This window comes from Eleutherodactylus coqui, chromosome 1, assembly GCF_035609145.1.
Source record: "Eleutherodactylus coqui strain aEleCoq1 chromosome 1, aEleCoq1.hap1, whole genome shotgun sequence".
NCBI lineage: Eukaryota > Metazoa > Chordata > Amphibia > Anura > Eleutherodactylidae > Eleutherodactylus > Eleutherodactylus coqui.
Genome location: NC_089837.1, coordinates 106,208,821 through 106,236,465, shown reverse-complemented (window position 1 = coordinate 106,236,465; position 27,645 = coordinate 106,208,821). Strand labels below are relative to the sequence as shown.

General features: G+C 44.7%; 1 protein-coding gene across 1 annotated transcript in view; it reads right to left on the bottom strand.

The window, feature by feature from the left end:
• FARSB (phenylalanyl-tRNA synthetase subunit beta) overlaps window positions 1-27,645 on the bottom strand; it is a 63,219-nt gene that overhangs the window by 21,235 nt on the left and 14,339 nt on the right. The window contains exons 11-16 of the mRNA XM_066598872.1: window positions 27,406-27,467; window positions 18,258-18,465; window positions 17,395-17,475; window positions 17,170-17,262; window positions 16,085-16,202; window positions 3,223-3,375 (exon numbers count right to left, since the gene is read on the bottom strand). Coding sequence (XP_066454969.1) covers window positions 3,223-3,375; window positions 16,085-16,202; window positions 17,170-17,262; window positions 17,395-17,475; window positions 18,258-18,465; window positions 27,406-27,467 — 715 coding nt within the window. The remainder of the gene's footprint in view (window positions 1-3,222; window positions 3,376-16,084; window positions 16,203-17,169; window positions 17,263-17,394; window positions 17,476-18,257; window positions 18,466-27,405; window positions 27,468-27,645) is intronic.

Sequence of the window (27,645 nt, the reverse complement as noted above, 5' to 3'; positions counted from 1 at the left end):
GCAGATGGGCGCCTTCTGAAGGGTTGCCATGCAATACTGCCTATAAAGATGGGCCTGTGGCCTGTCTAAATAAAATGCCGGCAGAAGTATCATATACTGCAATACTGATGTATTGCATATATGGTTGTAATCAATCAAACAAACACAAAAGTTAGTCACATATGGTGACTTCAAAAAACAAAAAAAAAGTAAAAACAAGTGGAAAAAAAATGTTTTTTTTTAAAAATTATTATTATTATTATAAAAGAATAAAGGATATTAAAAGTTCCCATATTTACAACTTAAAAGATCAAAACTAGAGATGAGCGAGTATACTCGGTAAAGGCAATTGCTCGAGCGAGCATTGCCTTTACCGAGTACCTGCCCGCCAAGATGAAATGTTCAGGTGCTGGCGCGGGGCAGCGGTGAGTAGCGGCTGTCAGCAGGAGGGAGCAGGGGGGAGAGAGAGATCTCCCCTCCGTTCCGCTCCGCTCTCCCCCGCAGTTCCCTGCCTGCCGCCGGCACCCGAACGTTTCATCTCGAGCGGGGGAGATACTCGGTAAAGGCAATGCTCGCTCGAGCAATTGCCTTTACCGAGTATACTCGCTCATCTCTAATCAAAACCAAAAAAAAAAGAAAAAAGCATATTTGGTACTGCCGCGTTCCATAAAGTCCAATCTATCAAAAATATGCATTATTTATCCCACACAGCGAAGGTCATCAGAAAAAAATATAATACACAACACCAGAATTGCTCTTTTTTAGGCACCTTGTCTTCAAAAAAAAAAAAATTTAAGAAAAAGCGATCGAAAATCATATGTGCTGCAAAATAGTACCAATAAATACCACAAGTCGTCCCACAAAAAAAACGAGACTTCACACAACCATATCGACAGAAAGATAAAAAAGTTATGGCAGTCAGGAGATGGGGACAGAAAATGTTAGTTTTCTTAAAGAGATTTTACTTTTTAAAAGTAGTATAGCAAAAAAGAAAAAACTATATAAATTTGGCGTTGTCGTAATTGTACTCACACACGGAATAAAGTTATAATGTCAGGTCATGTACGCCGTAAAAGCAAGACGCCTCGAAAATGTAATTCCCCTCAACTGAAGACATTTTAACCCTTTGCAATTTTGGATTCAGGGTTTCCTAATGGGCTTTCTCTTTCAGCCATTATACAATGGCGCCATCTGCTGGCTAGAGTTAGTACTGCAGTATGGGACATGCTGGAGAGGCCCCTGACAACAGAGCGGCCAGTAATATTCAGTAAGAATACCCTGCCAGACGTCTTCTGACATTGAAGCTGTACAGCCTTCAATCAGAATGTCTTCTGACGTCAGACAGTGGATTGGAAAGGGTTAAAGGTTTTTCAGTATATTATATGGTACATTAAATAGTGCCGCTGAAAAATACAACTCGTCCCGCAAAAAACAAGCCCTCAAACAGCTACGTTAATGGAAAAATAAGAGAAATAGGATTGTTGAGGGTTTGGCTCCTCGTACCACCACAATCGGCTGATTGAGGGGGCCGTGGCACTCACTTGAATGGGCTGCGCTGCTGTACCTGACAGGGCCATTACAAAATGTATGTAGCCGTGTCTGGTAAACAATGAAAGTGGCACAGGAAATGCCGAAGGGCTGCAGCTACTTCACTCAGCTGATCAGTGGGGGTGCTGAGACAGACCATCAACAACCAGAAATTGATTACCTAACCAAAGGATAAACCATCAAGATTGAAGTCGCAGAAACCCTCTTTAAAGCTACCCTCCAGTCTACAGGTCAAAACCTATATGGATGTCAGTACATGGTTATTGCTAGCTTTTTAGGTCAGCTTTACATAGTAACATAGTAGGTTAGGCTGAAGGGAGACAATGTCCATCTAGTTCAGCCTGTTTCAACCCCCCCATTGTTGATCCAGAGGAAGGCAAAAAAAAAAAAACCAAGAGGCAGAAGCCAATCAGCCCCCTTGGGGAAAAACATTCCTTCCCAGCTCCATAATGGCAGTCAGAATAATCCCTGGATCAACATTTGAAAATGCCTACAAAACTGTGATCTGTGACTATAGTTTAGCTACAGTGCTAAAGTAGTCTTGGACACGCCCTGTCTCATCATTGGTTCTGGATGCCTCCTCTGTAGTTCGAACCAATGATTAGACAGGGAGGAGGAGTTTCCCATATTAAGCAGTGTACTTAAAGGGGTTGTCCCGCAGAAGCCAGTGCAGTTATGCACTTTTGTATGGCCATATTAATGCACTTTGTAATATACATCGTGCATTAAATATTGGCCATACAGAAGTTATATACTTACCCCCTCCCGCTGCTGGCGTCCCCGTCTCCATGGCGACGACCAAACTTCTTCTCTGGTCGCCGGAACAGTCGCGCTTGCACAGAGAGGAATCCTCTTCTGGATGGTCCGGGCTCACGAGCTGCGTCCTGGCTCCTCCCCCTTCTCAGCGTCATCGCGTAGCTCCGCCCCGTCACATGGTGCCAATCAGCCAAATGAGGTGGCTGGAATCGGCAGTGGAGCTCAGACAGCAGAAGAACATCCACGGTGCACCATGGGAGAAGACCCGCGGTGCACCATGGGAGAAGACCAGCGGCAGCCATCTTGGAAAGAAGATTTTTTAAAGTTGCTGAACGGGGATTCAGCTAAGGGAATTTTTTTTTAATAACACCTGGCAGCAGTATTCCTTTACAGGTACTGGGGGACTGGGCAAAAAAAAAATTTTCTCTTTAGGCGCGGGACAACCCCTTTAATGTATAGTCACAGATCACAACTCACTGTTCTAATGGAGCTGAGCTAGCAAGACGTGAAGAAAAATAAATAGCAAGTAATTATCCCCTGTAGGTACTGACGAACATATCAATTTGAAGCTTCTGATTGGAAGGTCGCTTTAAGCTGCATGGATGGAGCATACATTGGGGGACAATTTTCTGGCATGGGTTTTGATATTGTGTAGAACCACAGATGCTAATAATATACTCCATTTTTTTTGTAAAAAGACAAAATTCTACATTCAGATATTCAACAGTCTTTCTTTGCAGTGTCAGCGACATCACATCTCTAGTAATTCTCCCATTTTACTATAGCTTGTGGATGACCAAAATTTGCCATCTAGCCCTAGCCTAAAGGCAAAACTAAAAATTGTCTACAACTTCCAAAAAAGTTTACACAGCTCTGAAGTAATGGTTTGGCCCGGAGCACTTTATCCATGTAATATATGTGGGTGATATGAACTCTTACCTTCCGCTGCTTTGATGCAATATCCTTTGTCTGTGCCAGGACTGACCCCTAATAGCTGCATGATACGGTCCAGCAAGCCATGTATGACCTCAAACCCGGGGTTCTTATTGTAATACACTGCGCACAGGTGACGCTGATTCCGTGCTCCAACATCTTAAAGAAACAATGAAAGAAGGGAGGCATTAATGGTTATATCGAATCTGTTATCTTACGATCTGAATAGACGTGGATATCACCATATTCAGCAGAGGCCATCTAGATGCCATTCATAATCTATTTGGCTCATATTGCAACTTTGACAATTAAAGGGTTTGTCAAGTTGTAAACATTTTCATGGCCTATCTGCAGAATAGGTCATCAATAGTAGATCAGTAGGGGTTGACTGCCTGGGATTCCTGGCAATCAGCTGTTTGTGGGTGGGTGCACTTGTACATTGAGCTGATTTATGCAGGAAGTAGACAGCTCTGTTGCCAATGCAGTGGCCAGGTTTGGTATTACACGCAAGGTTTGCATTCATTTCAATAAGAATTTTGCCTGTAATACCTAGCCTGGCCACTGCAGTGGGAACGGAGCTGTCTAATCAGCTCAGTGCATGAAGCACACCTGCCTAGAGAAGAGCTGCTCAGCAGGTGTCCTGTGGGGGGCAGACCCCCACTGATTTATTATTAATGGTGTATTTTGATGATAGGCCATCAATAGTCTACAATTGCACAACTATTTGCCCAAATGATACACTGGTCTCATGATGGAGAAGGTTAACTACAAACTATGATATCCTTCACATTCCCAGTTTTCTTTGATTAGTTATTGCTGCACAGCTTGTTTTTAATGTTTCAACATCGATTTATAAATAAATATGTGTTTAATTTTATCAACAATTTACATTTTTATTCCAGTGAGCAGTTGTCGTAGGGGCCCCAGTACACTGCTTTGCCCGAGGGCCCATAATGCCGTTAAGATGGCACTGGCTGTATATCTGTAGGTGCTGCAAACCGTGGCTACCCTTAAAGTCATAATACTTGGTCTCCTAGGCACCCAGTAATTGGGAACAACTTTTACAGCAATGATTGTGTCCGTAGTAGCAAAAGTAATAGTAGTAGTAGCACTTTCCAATCTATTCGCATTCGTACCACTGGCCATGTCAAAATCCAGTTTAGCACATCTAATAAATTCAAACCTTTTTCCCATCTACGTTACAACAGGTCGCGTTATAAGAACAACCGCCCCATGTAAACCCAATACGGATTAGTGCGTACCGGCATTTGGATCTATGCAAACTTCAAAGGAGGAAAGAAGCACAACAATGGCGGAGAGCTTGACAAGTAGCAATCACCAAGATTAAGAGGGAGAGATGAAAATAACAGGAGAATGGCGTAAACGGTAGACAAACAAGATAAGGAAAATCCCAAATCAGCTGCAGACTCGCTCTTTGTAGAAGTAAGAGGAGAAATTGGGAACAGACGGAGGAGAGTTGGACTCCAGCTGCACATTGTCAAGCTTCAAACGCTCGGTATCTGCGGCGCGCTCCCCATGTCCGGAGGACGGAGGCCCAAATCGCTTTATCTGTTCTTATAACAACCCCTGCAGTGAACAACAATTACACCAACACACCACATCCATACATGACAGAGGGCTCCGCAAGCATGAAGTATGTATTAGGAGCGGACAAGTAAGCTCCTCAGATGAAGCTCAACTCATGCATCATGGCCCAGTCGTATACTTACACCTACAAAGTTGAAATTCCAGGATGAATGAGATTGATGGACAGAGTTAATAAAGATCTAATACTAAAGTCCATGGTGGGAACTGCGGTCAAGCTGCTTTTCATCAGTGCTGCCAGGTGATGTGTCACGTATTGGTGGTTGAGTAGTAGTTCTACAGCTTCGTATATGGGAAGCTTCAGGGAAACCAGCAACCAGTCACGTCTCCACTTTGGGGGCCGTTACATGAGACAACCATCAACCGAATAGTCGCTCGATAGAACAAATGTAAGCAAGGGGTGTTCTGTGTGATGAGCCAAGATTCCTCCACTAGTCGCTTGGCTTCTGCTCACCTAAGAATATTATTCACTGGTTGATTATCTATCATCTGGTGTAAACAGGTAGTCAACTAGCCAACAACTTTGCAGGGAGGTGTGCGCTTGTTCGGCATGTGCCTCCTACCAAATACGAACTGGCTTCTGCCATTTTTGAACATTTTGCCCTCCCACTTAATCCTCCTCGGTTCCCAAAAACACAAATATATGTGAGTCATCCCCAACTGGACAGTCCCCTCTGGTCTTCAAAAGAACACTTGTTGTCATGGTCTCTGGCTGGTTTTGGTCTTCAAGGATATACTCCCTGCTGCCGCTCTCGCTGTTCACTCGAATGACGCTTGCACAAATTTATGTGCGTTAGGTGGAGTCGGCAACCAATGATCACACATTGGGAAGGGGCAAACTTTCAAATACCTGCCCAACAAAGAACCTCACACCTTCTAACTAGTCGACAAATGATATTTCGGCCAGTGCAAAGGCTCCATGTAAAAGCATACAACAGTCATTCGTAAGCTTTAGTGACTATCTAGCGTGATTACTCCGATGACAGTTGTCTTGTGTGAAGTCACCCTTACTTAGTTCTTGCCAATCTTGCTACTTTGTACCTTTTGCTACCTCTTACTTCCATATTGCAAAATTTCAATTAGGTTGAAAAATGGTTTAAAAGCTCAGAAAATTCAGATTTAGGGTACATTCTCAACATGGCAGATTTGTTGTATCTGATTCATTTGCAGAAATCTAGGTACTTACTGCCAAATCAACCCCATTCAGATGAATCAAACGGATTCAAAGGAATACCTGGAACACATCTGCTGCTGCATGTGAATATACCCATAATGTAGTCTTCCTTAATTAGTGACCTAAATCTGACAGTAAAGGGTGCACAGTGTTCTGCAAAGTTTGCCAAGAACAATGGCGACTGGCATCATGGAATTACTTAATTGCGGGTTGCACTGGACAGGTGGAGATGCAACTCAGGTTGCTGACTGTATCTTAATGACTTACAATTGATTTATGAACAGATGACTTGATTTGCTCAGTAAACCCAAACGCCACAGTCCCGCACTTACCAAGCCAGTAAAGAAAACTCTAAACGTCTGACCCAAGTAGCACATCAATGGAGAAGCAGAGAGAGGAAGCACAATACTCAAGTCCATATCCCATTCAAGAAGGTGGAATATTAGTGAACAGTGTTGGCACGATAAGGATACTTTACTTTGGACTCTACCCTTAGTTTATGTCATTGGCCAAATTGGCTTGAAAGCTGACAGCGACTCTAAACCCCATAGTTACCAAATTTTGTTACAGTAGTTACTAAAGGGCTTTAGGTTGGGCCACTGTAAAAACACGGTGGCCTTGTCTAAGGCTAGTCTTGCAGTCCAGTACTCGGAAGAGCCAGGCCTCAGCTGTCCATTGTCAGCTGGGCTTCTGCTCTAGGGCTGGGAGTGGAAAAACCTTCTATGCCAGCCCTTTAACTAGAGATGAGTGAGCATACTCGCTAAGGCAAACTACTCGAGTACCTTAGAGAGAAATCTCCCCTCCGTTCCTCCCCGCTCTCCCCGCCAGCAGCCAAATCTTTAGAGACGAGTGGGCAGGTACCTGCATAAGGCACTACTCGCTCGAGTAGTTTGCTTTAGCGAGTATGCTCGCTCATCTCTACCTTTAACCCCTTACATACTGTTCTCAGTAGCAATTCAAGCATGTAAAGCTGCTGACAGGGGAAGGATGCTCTGCCCATCACCCAGTGGCACCCTGCAATTTGATCACAGGGTGCTGATGAGTTGCCATGCCAACCGGAGGCCTGATCAAGCCTACAGTCGGATCTAATAGGAGAAATATTAAGAGCATACTACACTGCACTACCAAAGTAATGCATTGTAGTATATTAGTGTCAAACAATCACATGTTCAAATCCTCTTCAGAGACAAAAATGTGTAAACAGGAAAGTACACTCATTTTTCAGTTTAACAAAAAGTTTTTTCCCTATAAAATCTCCTTTAGTATGGGAAAAGTTTGAGATATTGCCACATTAATAATCATCTGTACTGTCCATTATCCCACATGGTGAGGAGTGAAAAAAAAATGCATTTTTTTTAAAATTCATCTGCATCCCCCAAAAATCCAATAAAAAGTGATCGAAAAGTCGCAAGCACCCTAAAATGGTATCAATGGTAATTACAACTAGTCTCTCAATACACAATACCTCAAACAGCTCAGTGGGAGAAAAAAAAATGCTATGGGTCTCGGAATGCGGCAATGCAAATACGCTTATTTTTTTAAAAAGTGGTTTTCTGTTGAAAAAGCAACTAGTTACACGTAAAAAAAAAAAAAAAAAAAAAAAAAACCTATATAGACTTGGTATTACTAAAATTGTATTGACTCGCAGAATAAAGATAACGTTATTTACACCTTATGGTGAACATCATAAAAAGCTAAAAACTATGGCGGAATTTGTTTTTTCCAGTCCAATCCTCCCCAAAAGAAAACTTAAATAAAAGTTAAACAATTACATTATATGTACCCAAAATGTTACCCTTAAAAAGTACTGCTCCGCCTACAAAAAACAAGTCCTCATATGGCTATGTCAATGAAAAAATAAAAATGTTATGGTTCCTGGAACACAAAAAAAAAACTAAGAAAAAAACCCTGAAAAATAAAATAAAAAAACGCCTGGTCTTTAAGGTGCAAAATAGGTCAGTCACTAAGGGGACGAAAACCACAATCACTCCCCTCCATCCGCTCCTCCTAGCAGCGCATACAAAGTGTATTACTGGGAGAGGCAGCACTGAACTCAATGGCATAATAAGAAAAATGCCTGTGATATAACAAGTCGTGTCCTTTGCCGGTTCCCTGAAATGTACTTCAGACAAGGATAAGTGGCCGATCACTGCTGTATTGGATTTAGTCATTCTGTGCTATTAAACAGCCGGATATCATCTGACAGCTCAGGGTTAATGGAGTCCAGAAACAGAGCGCGCACTTATATTCATTACCTCCCAATGGCCAGCGGAGGACTCCAACATGGGCACTGAGGAGTGGATCATTTTCACAGATACACACCTGCGTGGCAACATGCAATGTTGGCTGTGGCATTTCATACATTTGTATCTCACTTTTTCTTTTTTATTCTCCCTCTGCACTTTCAAAAATCACACCTTTTTTTATATCTTTAGCCGTTTGGGTTTTTTTTTTGCCGCACAAGTTCTACTATTTAAAGTACCATATAATGACTGAAATGGCGTAGAATGTAAAAAAAAACCCTGTTTTTAAAAACATTATTAAACAGGGTATGCACTGGGGCAAAAATGGCATGATAATTATATTCCATGGGTCAGTAGGATTACGATAACTAATTTTATATAGTTACATTGCTGTGCTACTTTTAAAAAGTAGAATCTTTTACAAAAATTATTTTCTGTCACCCCCTTCTGACCAATAGAACATTTTTATTTTTCCATCGATGCAACTGTGTGAGGGCTTGTTTTTTGTGGGACGACCTGTGGTTTCTATTGCTACTATCTGGAGTGTATATGACTTTTTAATCACTGTTTAGTACATTTTTTCTTGGAGACATAGTGATTAGATATGAGCGAGCATACGGGCTAAGGGCAATTACTCGATCGAGCATTGCCCTTAGCGAGTACCTGCCCACTCGGGAGCAAAGATTCGGCTGCCGGCGGGGGAGAGCGGGGAGGAGATCTCTCTCTCCCTCTCTCCCCCCGCTCACTGCCGCAACTCACCTGTCACCCGCGCCGGCAGCCGAACCTTTTCTTCCGAGTGGAGAGATACTCGCTAAGGGCAATGCTCGCTCGAGTAATTGTCCTTAGTGAGTACGCTCACTCATCTCTAATGGTGATCAAAGTAGTACTAGTTTGGATGTTGTGTACGGTATTTATTTTTTCTCAGGCGGGATAAGTGATGGGATATTCTTTAATGGATCACTCGTTTACAGGTTTTTTTTGTTGTTTTTTTTAAATTATAAATATGGGGAGTTTAAAAAAAAAATGTCATTTTGCAATAATTAAAAAAACTTTATTTCAAAGAGTTTTACTGCTTTTTTGTCTTGACTTGAACTTGTGATCATTTGATCGCTTATACAATACAGTATACTGTATGCATTCTGTAACAGGCACAACTTAATTGTCAGAAATACATGACAGCTCTAGGGGCTCTCAAACAGGTGCCCATGATCTCATTGTGGGCAAGCCTTTCGGGACATTTAAATGCCACAGTCAGAATGAACAGCGCCATTCAGATGACTAACAGGCACGTTTTGAGTTTTCTCTCCGATAAGGTCTTCTAGTGTTAAAGGCAGTCGACCCCTACTAGGTATAGAGTGAGCTCAGCTCCCGCGCTATATAATTCTCTGTCCTATATAGAGGAAAGAAGCTTAAGAATGTTACTTCACCAACATAGAAGGGGGTTCTTTACTGTAAGAGCAGTAAGACTGTGGAACGCTCTGCCTGAGGATGTGGAGATGGCAAACTTGCTAAGAGTTCAGGAGGGGCCTGGATACCTCTCTTGAGTGTTACGATATTACATGTTATGGTCACCGATTGCTTAAGAGGGATCATTAAGCCGTGGAGTTATTCTGATTGCCGGACTGGAGTTGGGAAGGATTTTTTTTTCTATAAAGTGAGGAAAATTGGCTTCTACCAAATGTTTTTGTTTGCCTTCCTTTGGATCAACATTGCAGGCTAATAGGCTGAACTGGATGGACATGTGCCTTTTCAGCCTTACTGTGTTACTACAGATTAGACCTTCAGCCCCTTTACCATTGTGTTTTTTCATTGTAGTTATATAACGTTGTATCAGCCCAAAACCCTCCTGCTCCCCAGCTCTGAGCACTTGGTATAGCTGGATGCAGTCCGGGTGATCCGGAGATGAATCAGACCTTAGAGCACTTGTGTGACTGCAGCTTGTCCAAGATAATAGGAGATAAAAGGGAAAAAACTCCTTTGCAAACCCATTACCGCAGCGTGATTCAGCTCTGAACTAGAAGGACCTGCCACTTAGGTTTTCCTGGAAACAGAAGTATTGAAAATATTCTACCAATGATGCCAAAGTGATTCAGATATAACCGATATGACTAACCTTTGGGCTGGTTACCAAATATCCAGCTCCCATTCTACCGTTACTAAGGAAGCGGCCCTTTCTTTGAACAGTAAGTTGCAGCAGATGTTGGACATTTATTAACTACAAGTCCTAGAATGCCTTCCCTGTACACACAAACATTCTGCGCCACGGAGTTATCTCATAGCATTCTAATATTACATGTACCTAATGCAGGGGTGCACAACACACAGCCCCGGGCACATGCAGCCTGTAATGCTGTTCTGCGCAAAGCTCATCTGCTAGTTTAGAAGGGCCGGTCGCTTCCTTCTGATGCAGATCCATTCTCTATCAGATCTTGGAAGATACATGTGAGTGCCCTCTAGTGGCTGCTTGTATCTATCTTCCATGTCCATGCAGTGTGTGATCGAGGACAGGTAAGTGATAACGGTGCACTGCTCTAGGCAGAACATCGTGCGGCTGATGCTACTATAGAGGCACTATCAGTATGATATAAACGTCTTACAGGGCAATACCCCTTTAAGTTTTATTGCAACCATGGACAGTGATACAATCTGACAATGAGGTCCTCGGACCAGAAAAGGTTGTGCTCCCCTGATCGACAATCTAGAGACAGCACTACTCAGCCCACTCTAGACAAGCTGGGTTGTATAGGAAAAAGAAAATATCCCACTTCACGTAAAACTCAGAGATCCATAAAGAAATGAGTTTTCTACTCATATCGGACAGTTGGTGGCTAGATCTGCTCGGTCGAAAAAAAAAGAAAAGTTCTTGATTTCTTTAGGCTTCAGACAGCAGCATAAATAGTCCAAGAGGTCAGCACGGAGGAGTATGTACTCTTGTGCCATTGTAATGCAGTACCATACCTTCCCCAGAAGTGTGGCTAGGGTAGAACACTCCCGTAATAGCATTCTATGGGTTCCGTATAAATCTCGGAAACTTTCTTAATGCCGACGGCAAAAATAAACAACCCCCTTTTCCAATAAAAGTCTATGAAGTCCATCAGCATTGGGAAACAGATCCGTCACAGCAGCCATGGCTCCAACACAGCCATCACGTTGGTGTAAACTGAGCCTTACCTGACATTTCTAAATACAGAGTGTCTCAGAAGTGTGAAAACACCCATATAGAATGAAAATGTTTGGCAAATGGTGATCCAATTTGTATACAAGCTGCAGGGGAAGGAGGAAACCAGTTAGGCAATGTCACCAAAATGTCGGCCATTTTGAATGCCATGACCTTGGATTCAACGCTTAAGTTTTCGAATGGTAAGGTAAGTGTGATATATCAAACCGGCAGATAATTTCACCAGGAAAACAAGGGTGTGCTTCATTTTAATGTGTGATTTGTCTTCATTACAGGCAATGTGAATGATGGCATTATCTCAAGCAGGACGTGTTGAGTGTACTTCTGTCAGGTGAACGAAACATGTTATCACCTCAGATTGCAATCAAAGCCACTCACCTAGACCTACCATTACCACCAGTGCAGTTGCCAAGCTTCTTTCCAAATTCCATGAAACAGGTTCTGTTGCTGCTAAACCAAGATCTGGATGAGCAAAAAACTTTTACTCATTCAGAAAAAGCCCACAAAGTTACATCTGTCGCTCTCAAGAATGTGGGGTTAGCCTCTATACAGTGAATTTGCCTACGAACAAGTATCTTTACAAATTACAGATGCTGTAAGGCCTGGTCTAAGGACGATCGCAACACGTTCTGCTTCAGATAACACTTCCATTCACATTGCCTGTAATGAAGAACAATCGCTGCGTTAACATGAGAATGAATATAATTATGCTAAAATAAAGCAAACTATTGTTTTTCTGGTGCAATTCTCTACCATTTTGACATATCACAGACCTACCTTCCAATTAAAAAAAATGTAAAGTTGAACCCAATTCAAAATGGCCGACATTTTGGTAATATGACCTAACAGGTTTTCCCCTTCTCCTGCTGCTTGTATGCAAAACTGAATCACCGTCTGCTAAACCATTTTTATTCTATATGGGTGTTTCCACACTTTTGATGCACTCTGTATAAGTAAACTTTAAGAAAAGTTCTGACATGTCATAGTGACAAGTCAGAAGTACTGATCAGTAGGGGTCCAGGCGCTGGGACCTTCACCAAATGCTAACACAAAAAGGGCCTTCAGCTGACCCCCAGCCACTATTACTTCTCGTATGTCACTTTGACACATCAGAATGTTTTTCTCTAAGTGAAGTTCGGCTTTAACAAAAAAGAAAATTGTGAGCCCTTGCAGACACTCCTATAGAGTTTGTTCAGCAACCAACGGCTCCTCTAATAACCATTGCTTAGAATTAATTCTCAACCATGAAGTGCTGCAACAAGTATCTTACGGCCGCTGAGGTCTCTATTGAATTGGATTGTGACCGCTGACTTATGGCCGACTGACCATCTGTCGTGACATTACAGCACATTTGCCGACAGATGCTTTTTTTTTTTGCTGTGCAAAGTGCAATAAGCCCCTTCTGCCGCTTACCCCTCTGACCAATTTCACACAGCATTTGTCTCTGTTGCAACGTATCTTTTATCCAGGGATGTATTGATGTAGTAAAATATAAAGAAGAGGCAACCAGATGTGGTTGAATCTATTCATAGGAAATCAATGTCTGACACCGGCAGCGATGCGGAGAAGAGAAAGCAACTCTAATGCACAGTTTAATACTATATGCTCTTTGAGAGGCAGAATACTTACATTCTCCTGCCCCCTGCTGGTAAATAATGGAAAGGTCAGATATTTATAGAATGCATATGTATGAAAGGGAAAAGGATATGGCTTTTGAAGGGAGACAAAAACATACTGAATAAAAAGAGGGGGGGGGGGGACTACTAAATTTTCCTTTAATAATGTACAAAATGCAATGTCGGGTTAGACGAAACTGTTATGCATCAATGAATTAAGGAGTGCCGCCACCTACGAGTCAGCAAAGGCATAGCATCTTTAGATAAAAATTGGTGGTGCACCATTAAAGTGGCTGGCCTTTTCCTTTAAAATTAGTTTTATTCAGAGAAGAGAAAAATGCGCAAGTTGCAAAGGTTTAATAAAAGGGGTTAGAAAAGAGTGGCATATCACTAGGACTGCCGGGATCACCGCCGCTAGCCCCTACATTTCGGAGTTCTTGTAACTATTGCCCAGGACACTGCAACACAACTGGTAGTGCTACATAGGGAAAAAAAAGTGGACGGGGCTTAAACTTCCTAGTTGGGGTGATGCATGGGTTTCCAGAGATCACACCCCAGGATACCATATCCTAGCAATACGCTGATGAACAATTATGATGGGAATACCCAGTAAACCGCCCTGCAGATACTGCACCCGCTGGGACTCAAGCATCTATGTATTCATAAAAAGCTTTCGGGTCCTCTATCGATCCTTCATCAGGCTAGGATCGATAGAAGACCCGAAAGCTCACTATAACATCATGTATTTTTGTTAGCCATTAAAAGGCATCATATCTACAAGATTACTTGGTTTCTCTCACTGAGAACAATCACACTTCTATGTCTTCTTTCTACACTATACTAGTATGGCCCTTCAGTTATTGTTGGAACCAGGCTGCTGAACAGACCCAAGCTGTCACAAGCAACAAGAATCTATTTAGTCAGCCAAAAAAGTGCAAAAAAATAAAAATCATGCATAGACGCGCAACCATCTGTATGCTGTTCTATGCAACCCACACAGCCAGGATGTAACAGAGATACTAACTTGCAGGCAACTGTTCTTATTACATTCCTCTCTGCTCAAAACATCTATAGAAATATATGAAAATGTAAAGATATCCTGATGCCGACGGGCTTTTCTCACACTAACCTTACTTTTCCATCACCGAGCATTGATACCATAAGATACACACCACTAAATACACTTGTTGGAGAGCAGTAGTACGGTGCCTTGTAAGAGTAGTCACCCTCCTTGCTGTTTATTGTTACGTTACATTAAGACCTGGAGTTATAATAGATTTTTGTGGGGTTTGTACTATGCGATTTACACAACATACTGTATAACCTGATTAATCATTAAGACAGTACTTTAATGTAAGAAAGTATTGACCCCCGGAAATCCCTTGGAGTAGATCTCTATTAGCTTAGCACATCTAGACACTGGGAGGTTTGCCTATTCTTCCAGGCAAGACTGATCCAACTCCTTCAATGTATCTGCTTGTCTAAACAGGCTGTCTGAGCGAACGACGACGTTAAACGATACATTGCCTCATCTAAAAGGACCCCAAGACAACGTATTTGGAGAGCCCCTTGGTCCTCATGTTGCTTACTTACTGTTGTCACAGACTGAGGAGCCTTCCAGAACAGGTGTGTTCACCCTGACGCCGTGTGACACTTTAGATGAATATGGTCCTCGTGTGCAATTATGTGACCCCTGAAGTCAAGTTTGTTGGATCACACCTTATTTAGGGGTTTCATAGCAAAAGGGTGAATACATACGCACTCACAACTTTTCAGTTTTAATATATTTTTAAATAAAGCATCTTTTTTTTTATTCCACTGTAACAATTTGGACCATTTTATCATGTCGGTCACAAAAAAATCCAAACTAAAATCCATTTTAACCACTTGCATGACTCCATCGTCAGGCATGCGTTCGGGAGAAAAATTTTAAATTTGTCTATGACGCATGCCATGCGACGTGCGAGAGCGGCTCGGGCCCCATTGAAATCAATGGGCGATGATCATTATCCGAGATTATCAATGGGCAATTCCTTCATCCCCGCTGCAGTCCCCTCATCGCTGAACACTGTGACAGTGTTCACTGAGGAGGGGACACCCCGCGGTGATGATTTTCGGGGAACAGCTTAAAATATAAGCCCTTCCCCAAAAATCATCCCAAACGTTGGTAAAAAATTTTTAAAAAATGTATTCCCACCTGTCCACCGCTGTCAGGGTCTGGTGGGTCTTGCCACGTGTCTGCCCGACTCTGCATTGAAGATCTTCCCGCCAGTGGGGATTTAAAACTCCCCGCCGGCTAAAAGCGATGTCTCTGATTGGCTGAGGGCTCAGCCAATCACAGGCAGCCTTCAGCCATTCCTTGAGTGACATCTGAGCGCTGCTTGTGATTCGTCACAGCGCTCAGCCAATCACTGGCAGCGCTTGGTCCATTCATAGAATTTAATGAATGGACCGAGTGCTGTCTGTGATTGGCGGAGCGCTGTGACCAATCACAGGCAGCGCTCAGCTGTCACTCAAGGAATGGCTGAGGTCCTCAGCCAATCAGAGACAGTGCTTTCAGCCAGTGGGGATTTTAAATCCCCGCAGGCTGAAAGATCTTCAGTGTAGAGTCGGGCTGACACGTGGCAAGACCTGCTGGACCCCGACAGCAGCCGAGATGTGAGTTCACACATTTTTATTTTTAACACAAGCTAGGGATGATTTATAAGGTACCATTTGGAGGAGTATATATTTTTTACACCAGATAGGGAAGATTTTCAGGGAAGGGCTTATACTTCAAGCCCTTCCCCCAAAAAATCACTGCTGGGATTGCCTGCATCTCATTGCATTACATCTCCTAAACTACACTAAATATTTATAAAAACATTACACTCCCAAGTACAGAAAAAAGTCATAGAATTTAAATTGCTAATAAAAAAGTGGCTTTTTAAATCTATAAATAACGAAAAAATGCGTCACTTAAGTGATTGATTCAAGGTTGTAATGCAGCAAAACAGGAAAGACACCAAGGTGGTGAATATTTTTACAGGGTACTATATTTTCTGATATTTACCTTTACTGTTGTCCTTGGTCACCACATCAGATATTTCAAACAGTTTTAAAGGGAGAGGCATTTTACGGTTGGCAGCAATAGTTTTTAACAAGCCGGGCAGCAAGGTTGTGCGAGCCACCTAAACAGAGGAGAGAAGAGAAGGTTGAAAACACCATTAATTAAGCCTAAAATCAGTTTACGGGTTGATTACAAAAGCCAAATTCTAGATTCAGGCCTCTGTACAGATTCTCTTTGTCTGTTCAGCCATTTCTGTTCATGTCTTAAAAATTAATTGCATTTTTAAGAAACTTTGGACATGTCATAGTGACATGTCAAACGTTTTGACCAGTGGGGGTCCAAGTGCTAAGATGCCTGTTGATTGGTGAAATGAAGCGGCAGAAGCACTCACTAGAGTGCTGTGCCCTTCTGCTGTCATTGTCCCTTGTCGGCTTAGCTTGGCAGCTTAAGACGGACGCATAGACTTTTATAGACAGGACATGACCCTGGTCATTATGGGACTGTAGGAGAGATTTGAGTGCTTGAGCCACCTCTGGCAATCCCACTGAAATGTATGCTCAATTCATTCAATCGATCCATTCATTCAGGGACCTTCAGGACCTCCATTCTCGGGATCAATGGAAGTCTAACCAGCACATCCACAGGATATTACAAGAAAGTCATATTGATGTGGGACCCACCTGGGATTCACACATCTCTAGTTGTGGCTGCCACCACCCAAGTACAAGGTGGCTAGAGGTGATCAGGATTCTGGAAAACACTCGAGTGGGCTTTTCTAACTAGTTTCCTTAACTCCCATAGAAGTCAATGGAAATTACGCAAACAGTGTAGCACAGCAAGCTTCCCAGTCTTCTCGTATAGAGGAGGGTTCCCATTGCAGCCATATTTGGCCGAGAAGAGAACACCCTTTAATGGTTCACTTTCAAAGACTCTAGTCACCAAGACCCAATAAGGCAGTCAGCAACAGTAATCATATAAAAAAGATGGCCAAACAAACTGCTCCCATTACTCTATTGATGAGATGAAGGATCCGTGTAATATTGTAAATCAGTCATAAAGAACTTAAATTCCATTACTTTTACCCCTACCTGAAACTCTGCAGTCTTGGGATTTGCAATGTGTGCTGCGTTGGTGGCAGAGACTGGAATACCCAGTTTATCAGCAATATCATCAACTGAGCACTGTGGTTAAAAACAGAATAAAAAGAAGGATTTAGGCTCATTTCAGACAGAATTATTGTATGTAAATAAGCAGACAATTGTGCAGATGAAACATTGCCAATCAATGTGACTGACAACACAACAGTTACTTACCAAGGCAAATGTCAGAGCTTCAGTAAAGCCGGCAGCAGCCAAGTCCTGACGCAGCAGTTCTGTCAGCTTATTTAGAGGAAACTAGAGATAAAGACAAAAAAAAGGATGCTAAAGAGGCAATTTAATGTAACTATAAGGCAGGCAATACTGCACTTACAAGATCTGCACAGGTCATTACAGTTGCTGGGTGAAGAATATCTAAAATGAATAAATTAAAGGGGTAGGAGGAAACCGATTGGTGGGGGTATGACTGCTCAGACCCCCACCGAGTCTGAGAACGGGGTTCCGGTTGGCTCCCAAATGGAGAGGAGGTCGTACATGCACGCAACCACTCTACTCATTTCAATGACCGCTCCAGACATAGCAGAGTTCAAGTGCTCAGCGACTGTGTACTGCAATATCAAACACAACCTATGTACAGGTGTTACGCTATTCCATGATGGAAGCAGCCAAGCGCCATGTTTTTACAATCCTGTGCAACCCCTTTAAGAAGAAGAAAGTAATTATATATAATAACAACTTCTTGAGTTCACTGCTGACAGTATGATCCAGTAATGACTGGATAGTGTCAGCCTATGTAGGGACATATCCGTATATCATGGGTGATGTTGATATCCACTTGTCAATTTATTCATACATTCCTAGAAAGAATACCCTGTCCCTTCATCCGGACCCTCTCCCATCCCTGGCTGATAGACCTATGACTTTTTTGAAAATAGTACCAAGTAAGTAATAAGAGAGGAATGGCATAATGCAGAATGGTAAGAAATCAGGATGCAGAAATGTTATTTCATGGGAAATGCCAAGTATTTACATGTCAGGAGGGGTAACATCTACTAGTGCAGACACTGTGGGGCGCTCACTTGGTTAGCGATGGTGTAGGTTTTAGGGATGGTCATTTGAATGTTATTGAAACCAAAGGCGACAGCTGCATCCTCCACAATGTCACACGCATGAATAATGTCTGCTCTTGTAGGGGGGATTTCAATCTCCAGCTGCTCTCCATCTTCCAACACATGAGATTTCAGACACATCCGTGTGAGGAGTTTCGCCAACTTGTCTGGGGTCTCCCTGGAGAAAGAGAAAGTCATGGATTTCATGTGACTTATAACTATATAGTGATTCTTCATCAGGTAGAATGGGTTGGACTTCACTATTTATGTAAAGTAATTCTGTTATCAGATACAATTTGAGGCTTTCACTGAATAAACAAAAACACGCACAAGGGTGAGAGTTAAAGTATAGGTGCAACCTTGTAGGTAGCAGTTCTGTAATATACTTATTGTAGAAGCAATTTAATAATACAGCAGTGGGCCTTGGCGGAAAACATTAGCTGCTGTTTAACATAGTCAATACTGCAAAATACCGCATGGAGTAGTGGTCACAGACCATCATAGACTGGAGGAAGGGAAGCCATAAGTGTTGTTTTCCTGCTTCGCCATCAATATATATATATATATATATACTGTACACCTGTTTACTATGTGCAAAGCTGTGCAAGCATGTATACAGGACTTCACTGGTCAATAACTGGAAAAACAGTGACTCTTACAGTATAGGTAGAGGTGAATGGGGTAATAAGAGACAAAAGTTCATCAAACGCAGGGAGTCTGTAATTTATATGTAAAGGAACATCAGCTCATGAGCGTAAATGGTAAAAATTACAAACCCAATACTTGAAGATTCATGAACTGAAGTGGAACTTTAAAAAAGGAACTTTTGCGCATGAAACTTTTAATCAAATGCAGGCTTAACAGAAATGTTCGCCGAGGAAGGACACTCGCTGAAGCTGCTGGACGTCACATTGTGCTGAAGCCTGCACTCAGTCAACAATCTAAAAACAAGGGTCCTATACGTGTTGGAGGATAACGGAAAGAAGCAATAATAGGAAAATGACATAGTAGAATATCTGAGAGTGTGTGGGAGTTGTGGTGAACGACTAGCCCGGCATGAAGTACTCGCTCTTGGGGCAGAATTTGTGAAGAAGAACTTAAGAGTCAGTGGGGCGATAAAGGACTTTGAATGGATGCCACCACTGACATCTGACTGATGTTCTATCTCCAAAGTTCTCAGAAAAATGGTCTTCCTAAAATTGATTCATAACTTTCTGCATTCAATTTTCAAGTTTTTGTAACTTTGCTTCTAATAAACATCTGAAAACCAAACTTAACGCAATTGTCCTATCAGTGGTGTCTTGTTTCCCACACATCTCAGTATGTCATGTTGTATAGGAAGGGGCTGTTCTATCTCTTCTTACCAAACGTGGGAAATAGGAGACATTTTTTTTTCCTGTTACACAATATGCAGAGTATGTTATTAACGTAGAGACTTTCTGCAACATAGTAACTGATGTCATTATGGGGATCTGTGCATGCTGCTGTTGAGCCACAAAAAATGGGATCGCCTTTTATTACTTCTTCCCTAATTGAAAAAAATTGTTTTCTCTCTTATGGTTGCATTGCATGTGCAGTAGTGGCTACCACTAGTGCATGGGTTTTCCCAATAATTTCCGGGCTGCACCTAAAAGTGCCACTGCACCCAAGCAATTAGCACTATTACACGAGCGTTAACAGTGCTCATGTAATAGTGTCCTTACAGATTTCCCTTCATGCAGCTAATCACTGTAATAAGGCATTCAATTGGTACATTTATAAAAAATTGAAACAACAGTAGTGTAATGGCTCACTCACATGATGACACCAACAGCACCTATGGACCACACTGGCTATAATGAGGTCCATCAGGTTTCTGTCATGGTGTCCATCATCTTACAAAAAAGAAAAAAGTATTGAGTCTGCGATGGAGGCTTCATTGTGGGTATGTGGACCTAGTCTTAGAGACAACAGCACTTTTTTTCTTTTCTTTTTTTTTTTAAGTTGTGCAAAAATTATTATAGTTAAAAGTATTTGGAAGATACTAAAAAGATACAATGTTGACTATGTAAGCTTATCTAGTAAATGTTTCCATTCAATAAAGAGGGAAGGATATGCTGACTAGAGCTGGGACATGATTTTGGAGTCAATCTAATTTGCACACACATACAGTATTGCACCATCTCACATTGCCCAATGCTCTCCTTGCACATAGATTACACAAGTACTGTGTGTGATGTAAGGGAGTACCTTTGTACATCCTAAGGGGAATGCTGAATGCGTGTTTACAGTTTTGACAAGAAGTCTCGTGCTTGTCTGTATATCATGGGTGATGTTGATATCCAGTTATCAATTTATGATTGTCAGTCTCTTATGATGATCTGAAAGGAACACTAACTTCTATTACAACCCTCATAATTAGAGATGAGCGAGTATAACCTTTCATCTCGAGCGGGCAGATACTCGCTAAAGGCAATGTTCGCTCGAGCAATTGCCTTTAGCGAGTATACTCGCTCATCTCTACTCATGTTTATTGACATAGTACCGATATACTCTGCAGCGTATCTAGAATACATTTGGTGATTGGATAGGGAATAAATGTCGGATCATTGTGGGTCCGATCGCTGGGGTGCTGAGATCTGTACATCTAGAATTCTCCATGAGAATGGAGTGGTGCTGCAGATGCAAGATAATCGCTTCATTCACTTCTATGGGATGGAGGAAGATTACCAAGCACATCTACCAATCTCTCTTTGTCCCATAGAAGCGATTGGATTGGTGGTCATGCATGTGCACCCCTGTTCCATTCTCATGGAGGATTTGGGGCGACAAGACCTCAATATCACTCAGCGGCAGGACCCATTTCAATCAGACATTTATTCCCTATTTGGTTGACAGGAGATGAAATGTCATCAGTGGCACAACCCTTTTAAATAAACAGATATTTTTGGTATAACTTACCGTAAAATCTCTTTCTCGTCACGTTCATTGGGGGCCACAGCCTAGACCATGGATATAGCCACTGCCCTAGGAGGCGACACTAAGCAAAAAAGTGTTAGCTCCTCCCCCCTGGCTATATCTCCCCTGCAGGCACTCAGCTAATTAGTCTGTCTGCAAGCAGTAGGAAGCCAGTGGGAGTACGATTATGCATATTATGTTTCATACATACCAAAATACATACTTTGGCATAATTCTCTGCCAAACAATGACCAAAGAACGGAACGTTCCAGCAACCGCCTAAATAAACAAGGGGTGGGTGCTGTGGCCCCCAATGAACGTGACGAGAAAGAGATTTTACGGTAAGTTATACCAAAAATATCTGTTTCTCGTCCGTATCATTGGGGGCCACAGCCTAGACCATGGGACGTCCACAAGCAGTCCCGAAAATCTATATATAACGGGTGGGCATTTTAAAGTTTGACCGTGTGGTCAGAGGACCGCCGCCTGCAAGATCTTCCGGCCGAGTGCGGCGTCCGATCATGCAGATATGTGGACCTTATAAAACTTTGAAAACGTATGTAAGGAAGTCCAGGTGGCAGCCTTACACACCTGAAGCGCCGAGGCTCCGTGCCGGACCGCCCAGGAGGCCCCTACCGCCCGTGTGGAGTGGGCCGTAACCCGAAATGGTGGCGTGTGTCCTGAGGTGCGATACGCCTCTGTTATCAAGGACCTTATCCACTTAGATAGGGTGACCTTTGAGGCTGCCGAGCCCCTCCGAGCCCCCTCCGGAATTACGAAGAGGGTGTCAGTCTTACGGAATTCTTTGGTTCTTTTTACATAAATCTTCAACGCCCTCACCAAGTCCAGGTGGTGCAGCGTTTTCTCTCTCGTGTGTACTGGCGTTGGACAGAAGGAAGGCAAGACAATTTCTTCTTTGATGTGAAACTCTGAGACTACTTTTGGTAGAAACTCTGGTGATGGTCTCAGTACCACTTTATCCTGGTGGAAAGTCATATAGGGGGTCTGTATAGACAAGGCCGCCAGCTCCGAGACCCTACGAATAGAGGTAATAGCGACGAGGAATACTACCTTCCAGGTCAGTAGTCGCATAGGAATCTCTTTCAGCGGCTCAAATGGTTGGTCTGTTATAGCCTCCTTCAACGGGGGTGTCGTATGGGCAACTCCCTAAAGGAATGTACGCACAGCCATTCTGTTTGCGATTGGCCTCTGAAACAGCACCGTCAGTGCTGACACCTGCCCCCTTAGCGAGCCTACCCTTAATCCTATTTCGAGACCCGATTGTAAGAATGCCAGTATTCTGGCTACTGAAAATTGCATCGGCTGCACTCGCCGCTCCTCACACCAGGTGAAGAAACGCTTCACCTCGGTTTCAACGGCCAGGCTGTCAAATGTAGAGACCTGGAATCCGGGTGTAGTAAAGGCCCTTGGGATAGCAGGTCTCTTCGATCCGGTAGGTGCCATGGTGTGTCGGTCAACATTACTATGATGGCCGTGTACCAGCTTCTTCTTGGCCAATCTGGCGCTATTAATATCGCTGGTCGCCCTTCCTGTCTGATTTTCCACAGGATCCTTGGTATGAGGGGGATTGGTGGAAATATGTACAGGAGTTTGTATCCTCCCCACGGAATGGTCAGTGTGTCCATTGCTGCCGCTTGCGGATCCTGTGCTCGGGCCACAAATAGAAGAATTTTGTAATTCAGTCTGGACGCCATGAGGTCCACGTCTGGTGTACCCCATTTCCGACATATTGCCCGGAATACTTCTGGGTGCAACCCCCATTCGCCGGGATCCACCGTTTCCCAACTTAGGTAATCTGCCACCCAGTTGTCTACTCCGGGAATGTAGACTGCTGATATTGAGCTCAGATGATTCTCCGCCCACGTCAGTATGCGTAATTCCAGGATGTTGATGTGCAACTTTGTTTCTTTCTGAGACCAAAACTCCCTGAACCGACTGGCCCCCCAGTGTTCCGCCCCAGCCTGAGTGGCTGGCGTCCGTCGTCAATACTACCCATTGTTTTGGGCCCAGAGGCCGTCCCGCCTGAAGCCTCCCTGGTTTCAACCACCACTTCAACGCATCCTGGACTTGAGGGGTTATCCGGATTCGTTGTTCCAGAGTCAGTGTGGACCTGTTCCAGCGGGACAATATCAGATGTTGTAGCATCCTTGACCGGAATTGGGCAAAGGGGACCGCCTCGAAGGCTGCTACCATCTGGCCCAGAATACTCATACAGTGTCTGATGGTTAGCGTTCTCTTCTGTATTAGAGACCGAAGCTTGTCTACCTTTGTTTGGGGTAGTAGAACTCGGTGCTGGCTGGTGTCGAATATCATGCCCAAGGACTCCAACCATTGTGTTGGTATTAGGCACGCTTTTTTCGCGGTTTACTATCCAGCCAAATTCTTCTAAAGTTTCCATCGTGACACGTAAACTCTTGATGTTGCCGTCCCGTGACGGTGCTTTTATTAGCACATCGTCCAGGTATGGTATGGCCGCTATGCCCTTTGCATGGAGTAGTGCCATCACTGCTGCTAGTACTTTCGTAAAGACTCTTGGAGAGGTTGACAGGCCGAATGGCAGAGCCGTGAATTGAAAAAGCCTTCCCTGCGTCTCGAAACGCAGGAATTTTTGGTGTGCTTCCCGAATCGGGATATGGAGGTAGGCGTCCTTGATGTCTATTGAGGATAAGAATTCCCCTGGCTGCATGGAGGCTATCACGGATCTGATCGACTCCATCCGGGAATGTTTTGTTTTGATGAATTGGTTTAGTCTCCTTAAGTCCGGTACTGGCCTGACCCTGCCGTCTTTTTTGGGCACTAGAAAAAGATTTTGAGTAGAACCCTTGCTTCTCTTGCGCCCCTGGCACTGGTTTTATAACTCCTTGTGCCAGAAGATTTTCCACTGCCAATTGTAGGCTGGCTACTCCTTCTGGGGTGGCAGGCACTCTGGACTTGCGAAAAGAATTCTGTGGCAGAGTCGCGAATTCGATCGCGTACCCAGATGCCACGATCTCCTGCATCCACTTGTCGCTCACGCGACTCCACCATGTCTCCCGAAATTGGGAGAGCCTGCCCCCCACCCTGGTGACACTGGGTGGGGGCGGCGCCTCATGCCGCATTCTTTGATCCCGCCGCCTTAGATGTTCCCGGTCGGGATCACCCTGCTTGTCTCGCCTTGAAGGTTGGACCCTTCCTTGCGTCTGTCGGGGTCCTCCTAGATTGGGACCACTGCCCTGACCCAGAACGGGATGAGAAACGCCGAAAGGACCTACAAGACGGTTTCCTCTTCAACGGAACCTTTTCCTTTCTTGTTGGGATTTGTGGCAAAGACGCGCTTTTGCCGCCTGTGGCGTCCTTTATCAAGTCATCTAATTTAGGCCCAAAGAGCCTATTTCCCTCAAATGGCAACTTTGTCAGGACCATCTTGGACGCTGAATAGGCTGACCAGTTCTTTAGCCAGAGGGTTCGTCTTGCCGTGAAGGATGCGGCGGACGCTCGAGCCACGAATTTAGCTGCATCTAGCTCTGCTGCGCATACGAACTTGTTCGCTTGTATGATATTGTCTGTTGCTTCCAGTAGTTCACTAGGTGGAGCGCCTGCTAGAATGTCTTTCCACAGCTGTTTGGCCCAGGCTATGGACACTTTACTGCCCCATGCGGCCGCAAAGATCGGCTGCAGGGCGGTGCCCGTGGCCTGAAACACTGATTTCGTCGATGTATCCAGTTTTCTGTCTTGTGGATTAGCCAGAGTTGCCACTTCGGCTGTTGGCAACGCCGTGCCTTTAGATAGCCGTGACACTGGTGGATCGACTACCGGGGGTACCGCCCAACCCTTTTTCAGACTTCCTGGGAATGGGTATGTAACTTCCCAGGTTGCCTAAATTTTTTGTCAGGGTTCTGCCATTCTTTATTAAGGACGTCCGCGAAATCCTGATGGTCTGGAAAGACCTGTCGCGATCTCTTCTGCCGTCTAAACGACCCGTGGAAGGAATCGTCTCTACTGGTTCCTCCGTTACTTGGAGGGTTTCTCTTACAGCTATTACTAAGCTGTCCATTAGGCTCGCCAGCCGCGAAACCTGTTCATCGTCCAGCTCAGAAGCAGACGAGACCGCGGAGCGTTCGTCGTCTTCTGACCCACTGCTCTCGCCCGCCGTTTCAGCCGTATCCTGAGAAGCCCGCGAGGACGATGCTCGGGGGGAGTCCTGGCGAGCCCGGACTGGTCTCGCAGAGTACCGGGACCGCGAAGAATGCCTTGACCTGTGGTACGTATGGACGGACTCCCTGGACCCATGGGAATCATGAGAGTCTCTGGACCGCCTGGACTTGGAGGGCCTAGATGACCTCCTGGTATGGCGAGATTTACTGGAGGTGTCCTCGCTGCTGCGGGATCTCCTTCTTTTACGTGCCCTCCCGCGCGCATATTCTGAAGAGGAAACTTCCGAGCTGGATTCTAACCGGCGTAAAATTGCCGCAAAAGATGTGGCCAGGCCGGAGACGGCAGCGGCCAAGGGCCTCGCCCATTGGGGTTCGGGCCCTGGCTCCACAGGGGCGGCAGGGGGCACCGTGATCCCTGGAACCGCGCGTGCCGTGGCACACTTAGCGCAGCGGGGGTCGACTTGACCGCAGGCAAACTTAATGTTGCACGCTGTGCAAGCGTAATGCTTCACCCTCCCCTTGGCCGGGCTGGAACCCTCTGATCTAGGGTCAGACATGGCAAAAGGAAACCCCCGGTAAGTGGGGATGCTACGTACTGCCACAGGAGTACCTGCAGGGGGGACAGGGGAGGGGGAGGGGAGACACCGCAAAGTGCTGCCTTGGCAGGGCTTACCCGGTCTAGCAGCTGCTTTGGCGGTTCCCCTGATCCAGCTGGAGCCTCTGCTCCTGAAGCTTGAAGGCCGTCAGGAGTCGATGTGGGTCCACCACACGGAGATAGTAGTGCTGGTGACCCGGCAGGTGTGTGGCAGAAACTGCTGCGGCGCTGCTACAGCTGCTGGTGCCCGTTACAGGAGATGCTGCTGCTGTCTGGGTGCTCACTCTGTAGCAGAAGTCTGCAGGGCCGTATGAGGGTTGGATGCTAGATGCTGCTGTGTGCTGCAAGCTGAGAGCTGCGCACAGTGCTGGGCTCAGTAGTGCCAGACAAACAGGGTGTCTCGCTGCTGAGAGCGGCCACTCTTCTGTCTGGTTGCTTCTTTTAAGTCTGCCGCGGTCGGAGGGGCGTGGCTTGCCCCGGAAGTCCGCCCGCGACCCGGAAGTGACGTTTTACAGCCCGGCGCTGGCGCCCTGCCCCCCGGAGCGCCGCACCCGGAATTGACCTGCCCAGCCAGCGCCCCGGCGTCCTGCTAGCATGCCGTGCTCCTACCCCTGCTGCCGGGAGAGCTGCTGCCGCCGCTGCCATCCTGATGTCCGTTCTCCACTACATCCTCCTTGAGGTACCTTGCGCCGTCAGGGAAGCCACAGCCTGTCCGCCCGTCGACCTGTCTCCAGCAGTGCTACCCCCTATGCGTCACTGGTCAGGCAGTGCGCCACTCCAGGGAGGGGGAGCCCTATGGCTGGCGGGTAACCGACTCAGATGCGCATTGCATGGTCGGGCCCCTTTTTCTTCACTGGGTGAGACGCCGCAGTAGTGGTAGAGATACCCCCTTGCCTGCGTCTCCCCCGGGAGGCCAGTAGAGCCAGGGAAAAGCCCCGACTCCCCGGATTCCCGCGAATAGCCACGTCTGCCTCCTAGCAGACACTAAGCTAAAGACTAATTAGCTGAGTGCCTGCAAGGGGGATATAGCCAGGGGGGAGGAGCTAACACTTTTTTGCTTAGTGTCGCCTCCTAGGGCAGTGGCTATATCCATGGTCTAGGCTGTGGCCCCCAATGATACGGACGAGAAATATGGATTAGCACATTAGTTTGTATTATCAGAAGTGCTGCATTTTCTAGTGTGAGGGTTTCAGTAGAAGGGCAGGAAAGCAAAACCCAATTCCTATTCCCCTGGCTTCCCTGTGACAGAGAAAGCCTATTCTATGAAGCAGAAGACATGATTTTATACATTGATTTATGAACAGACTTTGGAGATAATTTTACCTCACTGGCGGCTCCGTTTAGCTCACGCACAAGGTTAGCACAACTTGAACAGGGGTCAGCTACATAAATAGGAGAAGAAAAAAAGGACAATTCTTTTCACATTTCTTACCTGATCCCAATTTTACTATTGATTTTCTCCGCAGCGAGAGTTTCTTTCCTGTAGGCCAGATCCTGTATAAGAAGCAAGAACAGGTAACCGTTAGAAAGACATTGCTGCTTTCCACTGGCGGGATCTGAAGACCCTTATGTGAGTGTTCACACTGACAAAATCTGCAATAGAAAATCCACAATGGATTTCAAGTACAAATCCACATCAGAAATGTGCACATTTATCTGCAGATACAAACAA